The sequence below is a fragment of the Manis pentadactyla genome, chromosome 9, assembly GCF_030020395.1.
Source record: "Manis pentadactyla isolate mManPen7 chromosome 9, mManPen7.hap1, whole genome shotgun sequence".
Taxonomy (NCBI): Eukaryota; Metazoa; Chordata; class Mammalia; order Pholidota; family Manidae; genus Manis; species Manis pentadactyla.
The window spans coordinates 28,669,035-28,682,558 of NC_080027.1; the positions used below are offsets into that span (position 1 = coordinate 28,669,035).

The following is a 13,524-nucleotide window of genomic DNA, read 5'->3' on the forward strand; positions in this document are numbered from 1 at the left end:
ACTCAAGCTTGTGGCAAAACACAAGCAGAAACAATTCTGTCGGCAGTAACAACGAAATCAAATGTTAACTAGACACAATGTACAGGAGGTGAATACTCAGTTGCAACAAGAAAATACTGTGACAATTGACCGATTTGGGTTTCATCATAAAAGACACACTCATTCTAGAAGAAAAGTAAATTATAAAATCTGAGAGCAAAAAGATGAAACTCTAAATTAAATAACAACTGGCTAAACAACAAATGAAGGCAGATAATTAATGAGGCATTGACGGAGTGACACTGTTCACAGATGAAAAGTTACATAAGTAATCAGAAATAAAAGAAAATGAACCAAAGGTTTTATTTCAGAAATGAGTAATAAAATGAACCAGAACTATCTGATGAAAAACTGTTCAGAATCTAATAGATTTGAGACAGTTTGTTATCTTGCAACCTCAGTCTTTACTTGGTTGGTACTAACTTGAGGATTTTATTACTTTATTAATACAGGAAATGGCAATGAAACAACCAAACTATACTCACCTACCCCCAATGCCCTGTTTTCCAGTCTACATAAAGATGTAGGAAATATTAAGGGAGCATATTAATGTTAAATATAACCGGTTCTGGTAGAAACTTCCCATAGGCAGGATTTCTTCACATATTAAAAGGACTATAAACCATGTTTTGGAATGGAGACATCTATTTGACTTTATTTATGATGCCAAGTTGTCAATCAATACCTGATTAGTTAGAGGTAGAAAGGTGTTCATTTTGATTGTCTTCAGGAATATAAACGCAGAGTTTGCGTTTGCTTGTTTACAGTCTGTCCCAATGAAATCAAATTGGACTTCTCTATTCACCACTGCAAATTAGTTAACTATTAATTCAAGCTATACATTCATTAGTGTATTCTGCTTCATGTCGGTTATTTAATTTTACAGTTTATACAAAGTAAAAGATGACTGTAGTTTGTAAAATAGAAAAACAAAAAGTAAATCATAGAAAATGTCCCTTTTACCAGAAAAATTTTACTAAACAATCTCATCAAATTTCAGTAGAACTTGTCTTTCAATATCTTAGTCTTTTAATGTCAACGAAAGCAGTAACTTACAAATGAAAGTGTTTTCCTTTTAACCTGACAGGGGAAATAGTATAAACCTAATTTTTAAATAGGAAAACAAGGTGCAGGTCGCAGTGCGTTCTTCACTGCTACTTGAAAGTAAACACAGTACCAATCACCATTTTGATTCCAGAGAGTAAAAACTTAAAACTTAATTTATTAATCGATTTTGAAGTCTGAAACCAAAACGATCCTTTAACAGTATTGCCCCGCAGACAAGTTGGCTCTAAAATGTTAATCACAATGCAAAATTTTGACCACATTAAAGTGGCTCTCTGTTACCACAGTACCAGAGTCTGTCTTTTCGTTGGGTTTCAATTTGCCAGAAAGATACAAGTCTTGATGAAATTGAATATGAAGGATTAAGCATTTTTAAGGTCTGGGTTATAATTCTTGTTGCAACACAAGTTCTACTGTGTAATTAATTTCTAATGGCCCAAAGCTTTTCAGCAACAAAATTGTATTAAAAAAATATACCATCATCATAGGTATAGGTTACAATAACTGTAGACACAACCACTTAAGCCTTTTATTAATGTAGAAAAGTATAACTTTTCCCTCTAAAGTGTGATCATATTTCAATCACAGCTGTTCTGAACGAACTCATAATCAGCAGTGACTACATTTTGTCATTTATTCTAACAGGAGTAAAAATGATTTTACTGACAATGATCTTTTGAAAAGAGGCTAGAGAACCTGAATCAGATTAGTAATGAAATGAACTTTTTAATCACCGCTGGATTGTTATATTGTTTTTTAGTTGTAAAACATTCACTGTATAGGTGAAACAGTTGAGGGAACAAACTGCCAGACTTACCCAAACTGTTTTTGTCCCATAGGATTTTGATCCCTTCTATATCAACAATGGCATACAAACTAGCTATGAAAAAGTCAGTCCTTATACATGAGAACAAACAGGACAAACTTGCAGGAGCTTTAACAGTAACTTCATTTGCTTTTAAATATTCAAGTGCAATGTTTCTGCAAAAGACTGAAACATACATTTCAGCTTCATCAGATACGGCCATTTCCATTTGCTCCTAGCCTGCCATTAGTACATAGGTTCACTGGGCTGCCAAACAGCCCAGCTGATCGTGGGCAGAAATGAAGGTCTCAGTGGAGGAAGAGCATGGATACCACGGCATTGATCCAAACGGTGTAAGACCCGTGTTGTGCAGCCCTGGAGTAAGAATGGCCACTTTCTCCAATTAAATTGCTCTATACTAAAGCAGCATTGTCTGTGAAGAGTTACTTCATATCCGTAACATTTCACTACCATAGTTACCAGTTCAAAAGTTAAAAAAAAAAATACAGACCAAATCCATGTACCCGTGATCCTTTGTATCCTAAAATGCAGAAATATTCTTAGTTTTTACCAAGAATTATATTGGAATGAACTAAAAACATCTTCTAAAGTAATTTTAAGTATACCTATTTGTTACTAAATTTCTACACAGATTATTTAATAACGCTTGTGGACATAATTTAAACAATAGTACATCATCATGTCAACCATTACAGTGATCCAGAATCAGATTCTGGCTATGGAGGGAGCTTAATTATTAAGCAACACCTTCCTAAAAAGCTTCTGTATTTCTGATTGGTAAAAAAACAAAAATAAGAACATCTCTCACTGAAATAACACTGAAGTTCAAGCTCGGACCCCTTCTTTGTGCTCAACACAATTAACTCTTCAGGATAAAATAATGAAACGTTAAGTCACATGAATATACTACAGTCATCTTCAAGAAAACTCAATGGGCAACTCTGGTGTGACAGTTGTATATCTCGGATCCAACCTAGGGATGAAATCCTGAAAGTGTTTAGATGCATCAGTACCAAAAACATCAAGGACTTTTCGGTTCATGACAGCAAATCTGTAAAACAGAGGACAACAGTGATCAAGTACTTAATGAAGTTTATAAAACAAGATGACTTACTCTATTTCACATCTTTCATGAGATGAGAAAACAGAAAAGACTGACATGGCAAAAGACTCAATGGCAGATTCAAAAGTCACTTCGATACTCTTCCTCAAGATTCACTATCCCATATTTCCTTTAAGAGATAATAATCCCCACACCTGAAACCCCAGAGATTAGCATCATTACTTTAAACCCTTTTAGAGTTTTTTCCAATGGATTGTGTCAAACTGGAAAACAGGTTCATTAAGATTTTTCTAATGAATGAAATCTCAGGCAACTAAAAAAACAATCAGTGAGCTAACATTTATCAATGAGGAAAGGTATTAAAATGTAATTTCTCTCATAACTGACCTTTTAATGCCTCACAATCAACAGAAAAGGCATCCAAATGTGCAAATACTTGATGGTTACAGAGCAAACAGCAAGCAGATTTTCAAATTTAATAGACAAAACTGAGTAAAAACACACCCTCATTTTATCAGTCATCTAGCCCAAGAGATCAAAAATTTTTTAAAGATACATATTTAGCTAATGTGCATATTTAGCAAATTAGCTAATTTAACTAATTTGGACTCTCTGTCTCTGTGCCTGGATCACAAGCATTTCCTTTCTGAAGAAAAGCGAGCAGAGTAAAATTAGTTTTGAATCACTGGCCAGCATCATTATTTCAAGAGCCAATAAATGTGACTTTTATTAGTCTCTTTCCAAAGTAAGTTCCCCTCCAAAATAATCAACTGATTAAACTCTTTAATGTGCAGAAAAAGTAAATGACAAATAAATAATTAAATAACAATACTGTAAAAGATACAGAGTATCATGGCTAAGAGGAAGAATTCTGAAGACAGACTGCCTGGCTCGTATGCCAGCAACATCACTTACTGGCTGTGTGATTCTGGCAAGCTATCTGACCTCTCTGTGCATCTCTTTTTTCCTCATATGTAAAACTGGGATATTAATAGTACCTATCACATTGAGCTATTTTAAAGATTAAATATGTATGTATGTACTATATGTGTTATATGCGCATCTTAAAACCATATCTATCCCAGCGGAGCCTCCAAAAACAAATTTAAAAAACCCACATATCTGAGACATGGGAATCACTGTACAACTGTTTCTATTATTACTATTAGTAATATTAATATAACTACTATTAGTAATTAGCAATTAATAGCAATATTAATAGCAACTCCAATTTACTGTGTGCCTACTAACTGCTACTGTAAACATCTCAATTTTTCCATAATAATGTAGAGTATGTATTATTGTTTCATTGTAGAAAGAAAGAAACTGGGGCTCATGAGGCCAACAACTTTCCCACCAGCAGCAGAGCTAAAGGAGTCAGCACTGACGTCAGGCCTAGATGTGACTCCAGGGCACACGGTCATTCTATCAGGTCAAGCTGCCTCCAGCAAGAATGAAATTAAGATCAGGAAACGTTAGCAAGAACAACCACCATAAAGAACATGTTAGAAACGCAAAGGAAAGTATGCTTACACTATCAGGCAAGAGAATGTGATTATTTTTCCAAAATGGAAATCACTCAATTGCTTTAGGCATGATTTCTGAAGAATCTGTTTAATGTTTTTAGTAACAAAAAAGAGATCCAAGATTTAAAAAATTGATTTAACTACGGTATGGAACAACTAATTTACAGTTTGAAAATCAACATAATATTAATCTAGAACACCTAAAATATCTAAAATAATATAGGGAGAAGAAGAGTTAAAACAATGTTCACTAAAAGAACACCCAATGTTATTCTTATTAAGTTGGTCACATTTGATTTATATTTAGATACCTACTTTAAACTGAGAGATTATCCCCTCAAGGGGACAAAAGATTCAAAATTTTTCTAGGGAAACTGGTTTATTTCTATGATCAGTTAAAACATCTCAGTCACTTACTTGCCCTTCGTGAGTCTTAAAAGGAACTTCCAGTAAGATGGCCGCAAGGTCTGAACTTCCATGACAGCCTAAGATTATTCAATTTGAGACTTCTTTTAGTAAACAGCAAATATTATCAGCAGTTTTAGGCAACAGAGTTGTATCTCTATTTTTGTTGCTCAATGTATTTTAAAAATGACAGGGCAATGACAATAATAACAAAAACATATAAATACTAAGTTGATAACTATCAAGAATCTTTGTAAATATGCTTCCAAATAGGAGTGTTGCTTGTGAAATAATAATTGAGTTAATAGTCAATATTATTAGGAAGCATTTACTGAATACCCATTAGATGTCTGGTACTTCACTGGTTATAATAAGTTTATCAGTCTGGCAGCATTACTTTGAGAATTTGCAAATTAAAAGCTATCTCAAAAATGTTGCAACAGCCCCAGCCCCTAAAATTATTACCATCAATAATGATGATTGCAGAATTTAAAGAGATAGAACAATGCTTCTATTAAACAAGATTCTACCCCTATCCTCACTGCCTAAGAAATCCTGGGGAAATGCAATTATTCTTATTTATTACCATGGCATCCCTTTTCTAGAAGAAGTATAAGTAAATTGGGGCATTCTAGACAATGCACTAGAGTAATAATTTACCTATAAAAATTGCACTCTCTTCAAACTGAAAAATTGTTGTGTTCATAAAACATGACCTGGACCATTATGTTAACATGTTTAATGATTTGAAACTTGTAAGCTATCTCGCTAAAAAAAAAAAAAAAAAAAGCATAAAGTATAATAAATAGAAGTGCTTCTGGGCCTCTATAGTCCCCCCATTGATTTAATGTACACTAGAAAAAGAGATAATTCTATTTCTCATTTCAAAAAGCTATACTTACAGCCTGGAAGCAAATTGCCGTAGAGATGGAATAGATAATAGTATCTGCATGGGGAAAATAAGGAACCTTTCCTGCTTCGATGCCTTTGAAATACATTGTCTGCAAAACAAGCATAATACAAGATTTATAAAGAAAACAACTTTAAATAGCATTAACAAGATAGTGGAGCAATATGCTCCCTACCTATGACTATTTTTTTCTACCTTTCAAAACCTTAACAGTCCTTTCAGTGCTCAAATCAAAGGTTGCATCTCCCATGATGGCATTAAGCATCAGCCCTGCCCTTTCCCTCATCCCCTCACCCAAACACCAGATGCCAGAAATAATACTTTTCTGTGAAAATTCCCAATAGCACTGTAGTTCTACCTCTTCTATGGCATTTGCTCTTCAATGATCTTTTATCAGATCCCCCCTCCCCTGTTAGATCTATTCATTCATTCAGTCATTCATTCATTCAACATATAATAATGTTCACTATATTCTCATCACTAAGCTAGGAATGAGGGATTTTACTTATCTTGTGAACTGATAACCAACAGTTCACAGACTAGCACAGCACTAGCACACTTTTAACACTGCTGCCTTGTAAGAGGCAGAGGATCAATATGATTCTATGGGAAGAAAGAAGAAGCAGGGTCACAAGCAGGGTGAAGTAAGAATACATGTGGCAGACTGCCACCAAATGTATATGGACAGACCATGGGATAATTCATGAAAATGGGCTTTTTGGACCATGGGAAAACTAAAGTAAAACTAGCCAGAAAAATGGCAAGAAGACAATGAGATAATGGCATTCCAACAGGGTGCAGAAAGGCTCAAGAAGATATGCATCACCCATAAAATAAAGAACATAACAATTTTTTTCAAGAAAAAAGTTATGTATATAGCTGATTTTTATTTAATATTTATTACACAGTAATATAGCATTTTACTATAACATTAATATCAATCTGTAAGATATATAGAAAGAGTTACAATCTACTTAGGAAACAGGATGAACATGGGTCATTATTTTATAAATAATATGACAGTGTATTACAAGGTACAGATATATTGTAGTGTATTCATGTTGATGAAAATGAAATTCAGATGTGGTAGAATGGCATTCTAGAATCATTATGTGAAATAAGTATCTTTTAATATATGGAATAATTATGCTCCTAATTGTTTCTTATAATAAAACCTATCTACTGAACCAGATTCTAGGTTAAAGAAGGGCAGGAACCACACCCTGTACTTCCATACGTTTACCAGCACCTACAACAGTAATGGGAACATAATACATACCCAATAAATATATCTTGGAAATAACTTTTTACCAAGAAAAATACTGTCTACGTTGCTGATTTTTATTTAATATTCATTATATAGTAATTAATGTGCATAGTAAGTAACACAGAATTTTAATATAAAATTAACTTCAATCATAGGAAATTGCCTATTACACCATAGTCATTAATTCTACAGTAGACACCATAATCTTAAATTTCTAATTTCCTCTATTTAAAAATAAGTTCTCATTAGCACACTTTATAAACCAGTTTCTTTTGCCAAGACCAGAAACAGGTTATTGTTACAAGAAACAGAGCAATACCACTGTCTGGCTTTAAAAAAGCCAGCCATTTAGGGAAGCAGCTATAAGACACACCTTTTACAAACTAGATCTCGATATTGGATTCCCCCTGTGTCAAAGAATATATTTTGTTAGCTAGGGATTATTTTCTTTCTCTCACTCCCCTTCGACATTATCTCCTACACATGCACCAGATCTGTGTACTTCTCTCCATCTCTACTGTTACTATCTGGACATACGCCACCATGTCCTGCTGAGACTAACTATTCCTCCAACTACCAGTCTTGCCTCTAATCCAGTCTCTATATAATAGCCAGAATGTTCTTTGTAAAATGTGAATTAAATCATATGTCATTTCCATGCTTAAAACTCTCCAATGGCCTCCAATTGCACTGAGAAAAAAATAATCAATCTTTCTCTCCTTCTCTCTCTCATGCACACATACACACACACATTTGGATAAAGCAAAGATGTAATTTTCTTAATGTCATTAGAGACACAGATTATCAGTGACATAAAACTTCTTAAAAATCGAGTAAGTTAAATAAAATACATAATGATAACTTTGAATTGGAAATACCAGTATGTCCCTAATTATTTTATCTTTCTATAAAAAGAAAGGGAGTGGAGGTAGGATTCTCTAGCTCTGTTTACTGGAAAGGTTGAGAAACAATGACTTACCCTGGGAGTAAAAAACCTACAGTTACCCAGAGTCTAAGTACCATTTCCCACCAAAAGAAACTATGGGCTATTGGGAAAAAGGCTGATTCTGTGTCTGGGGCAGGAAATGTATCCTACCACTAAGTAAGAAACTATCAAAAATACTGGCATTAAGTCAAAAAGAAACTGGAATCAACTTGAAGGGACTCTCATGGTCAAAGCTGGAGGAATTTGAGCATAATGACTGCAATGGTTCGAAACAAACCAACTATGTTAAAATCCATGTATTCGTGACAACACTTGAAAATAAGGACTCATAGGGCAACTGTGCAGGATTCTAGGGACTAACTCATTGTGACCACTAGTAAATAAAGGGAAGTGATCAAGTATCTTATTAGGACTTTGTGCACAAAAGACTTCAAAGTAACCTAGCTGAAAAGGGAAACTTCTTTTTAGAAGAATCCCGTTAAAAAAAAGGCAGAAGTAAGGAACATAGTCAAAATATTTTAACAACTTTGTATGGTGATAGCTGGTAGCTAGAATTATCATGTATATAAATGTTGAATCACTATGTTGTACACCTGAAACTAATGTAATACTGTGTGTCAACTACCCTTCAATAAAAAATAATTATCTACAAAAAAAAAAAATGCAGAAGAGACAATACTACTAGATTATGATCATTTCAGAATCCTCAATGAAATAACACATCCTGGTTAGTGACCATTAGTGGCTGCTAGAACAATCAGGTTCAGGACCAGTGGGGAGCCTTATGTTGGCTCTAACAACCCTGACCCTACCGATCCATCTCAGCATCACAAAAAGAGAGACAACCAGATATTTTTGTGTTTCCTAATGTGGTGCAACAGAAATTCGCATACATGGTAAATGTGAAGTATTTCTGCCACCATCCCCACCCCAAATTAAACCTGAATTTGCTTAGGCCTCTCCTCTAATGAACAGTTTACAAGAAATACATGAGTTAAAGAAACATGTTACCACCACGAGTAAGGATGCAATCAGCAAAGCCCAGAATGTGGGAAATTCCATAGAACTAATGACCTAGATTATTAACAAAAAATAGCAAGGAAAAAAAGAAATGGTGGGGGGGAGAAATAAAGAAGTGAAGGTGACTACTATAAACGAAAAGAGACTTCAGATCCAGACTGAAATAAAGGGACTGTAAAAACACTTTGTGACACGGTGAAAATGTAAGCTCTAACTGGATATAGGATAATATTAAAGAACTACTAGGCTACTAGGTTTTTAAAACAATGTACGATAATGATATTTTAATTATACTTTGGTGGTATTGTTGATTGGCTTGTTTGTTTTTAAGAAGTCTTTGTCCTTTAGTCTTTGTCTTTAAGGAGTCTTTATCCTGAGTTGTTCATGGATAAAGTGATATCATGTCTGGAATTGACTTTAAATTAATGCAGGACTTGGGGCCTGGGGCAGTAAAATTGAAATGATATTGGCCAAGTGCTGCTAACTTGAAGCTGTATGATGGGTACATGAGAGCTAATTACATTATTTTTTCTATACTCATTTGTATTTGAAAATAACACACACAAAGAAAGAAGAATAAATAGGGGAACTGATTTGGTAAATAATTTTATGGGATTAGAATTGGAATACATATTTGCTACTAAAGCAACTAGAAAAGTTCTATAGCCTTTGGAATCATACATGCATCAAAGTGTTTGCTTACCTCTACTAATTTAGAAGCTAAATACATGGAAATTGTTGTGCTTTTATAAAACATCATTGATATTCCCGCCAAAAATCCTGAAATAAATGAGGCAAAACTGATCAGATCTCAAAATCTTTGTTATAAGTCATTCAGAAGTGTAATTCATTTAAAGAGGAAATAAATGATTTGTAGCACTGCCTTTTGGTACAACAAAATCAAGGACAGTAATATACTTAATGACATTAAATAGGGCAAGTTATTATCACATATTTTTACATTAAAAAATTGACTTTTAGAGTTAGGCACAGACAGTTCTGCTACACATGTGATAAGAAATTTTACATTCCAAATTTACCTTTAAAAACAGCAGTGGTCTTGCCAAATACAATGATATTCAAAAATGATTTTTTAAAGACTAATGGCATCATTTCTGATTTTAAGTGGAAATATTTATTCATCTATTCTCCTAACAGCTCAAATTATTTTTAGTGCTATCATCACACTTCTCTTCAGTCTTGCATTCATTCTATAAATGGAAAAAACAAGGTGGTGGTAGGCCTGGAATATTAATAGTAGGAATATTTACTAATAAATATCTGAAAAATTGTCTTAAGTAGTACATATGTTGCACTTGTAGAAAATGTTCTTCAGATTTTATTGTTATAAAATTTTTAAGTGCCTAACATATAAAATAAAATATTAAAATAGATGTCACTTGCCAGTGCTAAAACAGGGTATTTTAAGAAATCTTTTCATTACACTTCCATTAGTCACTCATATAGCATTTTAAGTCTTTATGTTCTTTTGTGACACATTCCCTAGGATTTCTGACTTACAGTGGGGCAGATAACCAAGTCATTACATTGCCAACTCAAAACACCAGATGGCAAGGGTGCCTTGATACGTCAAACTTTGCAAATAAAGAACTATTTGGACTAGTGCCTGGAAAGGGATTCTATTACAGAGAAAAGAAGAGACGCAGAAATCAGATTAATTTGCAAATTACTTCTGATTCACTTCTACCACTGATTGATGCAATAATAATAATAATTCTTTTTTTATCATTGCTTTACCAGCTATAATAGCATGCAGTTCATCATCCAGGTTTCTGACCCAGCGCAGGAAGCAACTAGTACCCTGTATCAAGAAGAAAATACAACGACTTCAATTGTTTCATTTCTAGAAAAAAAGTGCATGTAACATGTGTAATTAATGAGTCACTTGGGAGGTAAATCAATTATCTTATCTAAATCAAACTGAATATATGATTGTGAAAATTACAAACAATAACCTTTTGTTGTTATTAGCTAGACTCCATTAAGAAATGATATGTAATATTTTTATTATAACAAATTTTCAAAATGAATCCACAAATTCTACTTTTGCCTACATGAAGGAAGCTGGGAAAAGTATCACTCCCACTCTATCTAACAAGGAGAAAAAGCCGGATAAACTACAAATCTGACAAGCTAGAATTATAGATCCAGAGAAAATATTTTTCAATTAAAGGTGAAATAAAGACTTTCTCAGACAGATAAAAGCTGCGAAAATTCATCACCTGCAGACCTGCATATCCAGAAATGTTAAAGGTAGTTCTGCAAGCAGAAGGAATATGATGCCAGATAAAAATTTAGGTCTACAAAAAGAAATGAAGAGCTCTGAAAATGGAAAAATGACAGTAAATTTAGAAGACACATTTTTTTCGTATTTTCAATTGCTATAAAAATGAATTAACTGTCTAAAGCAATGGTTAAAAAACTATCCCCTACTAGCCAAATTGGACCTGCCACCTGTTTTTATATGGCTTTGAGTTATGAACAGTTTTACACTTCTAAATTGATAAAAAATATTTTGTGATATAAAAATTACATGAAATTCTAATTATAGTATGATAAAGTTTTATTAAAACAAAGCCATGCTCAATATGTATGGGTTGTCTTTGGCTACTTTATAGTACAACTCAGCAGAGCTGAGTAGTTGTGACACTAAGCTTAAAATATTCACTCGTGGGCCTTTATAGAAAGTTTTTTGACTCTTGGTCTGAAACAAAATCAGTAACAATGTCTTGTGGAACTTATAACAAGTGAAAAGATAAATGTATAACACAAAGGATGGGAAGGAGGAATCAGAAGTATAGTGTTAGAAGATTCTTACAATATAATTAAGCAGTATAATATTATCAAGAAACATTGATAAACTAAAAATGTTTAGTATAAATGTCCAGGCAACCACTAAATTAAAAAAAAGAGGTGTAAGTTATAAGCCATTGGTGAGGACAGAGCACAAAAAAATACAAAAAATTACTAAAAATTAAAAATGTATATATAAATGCAAAAGAAAATCCAGAAGGGGAAAAAGAAAAAAAAAGAAACAAAGACTGGGATGGAACAAATATAAAACAACTAGCAAGATGGTAGATTTTAATTAGCCATATCAGTAAATACATTAAATGTAAATAGTTTGAAAAAAAACAATGAAAAGACAGAGTTTATTAAATAGGATAAAAAGACAAGGACCAACTATATATATATAATTAAACTGAAGACACAAAGGTTAAAGTAAAAAGATGGCAATGCTATATCATCAAATACTATCAAAAAGATAACTGATGTAGTTCTGTTAACATCACACATAAGTAGACTTCAGAACAAGGAATATTACCAGAGATAAAGAGGAACATTAAAGAATGAAAAAAGTAGCAGTTCATCAATAAGACAGAAGTAAGGTTTGCTTCCCTACCCTTCTCTTACATTCTTATAAAGATGCTCATCACATTGGTATTTTTTTTTTATCGCATATGCCTTTGAACACACTGCATGAATATTTCCCTTAAAGCACTTTCTGGCTTGCTTGCATTTTCCTTAGTTTAATACCACTAGATTTTATCACCTAAGCAAATAACTAGTAACAGAAATGAAAGCAAATCACCACCACCATGCTCTGAGATGCGCTGGGTAGTAGAGTATGACCAACCTGGGCTAAAAAATTTGGAGATGATCTGCATGTAAACATTTAAGAGTTTATGTTAAGAATAAAAACAAACACTCTTAACATGAGAAATGGAAAAGAATGTGAATATAAACATGTAATTACCAGTATTCTCACCTAACTAACTCTTCGATACTCAGATATTAGTAGTATTTCATAACAAGTGATGACTATAGCTTATCTATAGTTTGTCACTCCTCCTTTCCATTTCAAAATACCTTCCCCATACCTACCTTTTATAAGTAAACTTTTATATAAAACGATACATAACCATCTTACCCAAAACAACTCCAGAACTCTATTTTCCCAGCATTAATTTTCTTTTGAGTTTAACAACGTACGTGTATGTGTGTGCAGAGATAAATCTGAGTTAACATATTTTACCATTGACAATATATATTTAGAATCTAAATTTTAAATGTTTAATGAAATATGTCAGTAATGTGATTTATATGTGAGTGATTCCCATTAAGCAGAAGTCTATTACTCAGAAATTGCAGAGCACTGTGTCGCAGATGATCTCAAAATATGTGTTTAGGTGTTGTACTTTTGTATGTGTGGGTATGTTTACAGGGACATACAGAAAGGATTGGAAGAATGTTAATTCTGGTTATTTGAGAGAGAAGTAGAAATATTGAGTGGATAGAAGAGAGAAAATAAGTCATTGCTTATATAAGTTACAACAAAATCCTTTCTGGTCCTATTAGGTGTTAATATCAGCTCTAAGGGTTTCAAATATGTTTAAACCGCTATCCAGGCAGCAAATACGATAAAGAAAAACAAA

General features: G+C 33.2%; 1 protein-coding gene across 3 annotated transcripts in view; it reads right to left on the bottom strand.

Moving 5' to 3' along the window:
• Positions 1 to 666: 666 nt before the first annotated feature.
• TMEM135 (transmembrane protein 135) overlaps positions 667 to 13,524 on the bottom strand; it is a 254,688-nt gene continuing 241,830 nt past the window's right edge. For 2 of the 3 annotated variants that reach the window (XM_057507151.1, XM_036906971.2), the window contains 5 exons: positions 10,826 to 10,889; positions 9,771 to 9,847; positions 5,827 to 5,925; positions 4,937 to 5,004; positions 667 to 2,981 (listed from right to left, as the gene is read on the bottom strand). In XM_057507151.1, coding sequence (XP_057363134.1) covers positions 2,849 to 2,981; positions 4,937 to 5,004; positions 5,827 to 5,925; positions 9,771 to 9,847; positions 10,826 to 10,889 — 441 coding nt within the window. In that variant the 3' untranslated portion in view covers positions 667 to 2,848. The remainder of the gene's footprint in view (positions 2,982 to 4,936; positions 5,005 to 5,826; positions 5,926 to 9,770; positions 9,848 to 10,825; positions 10,890 to 13,524) is intronic. The other variant, XM_036906972.2, reaches the window with a different exon arrangement.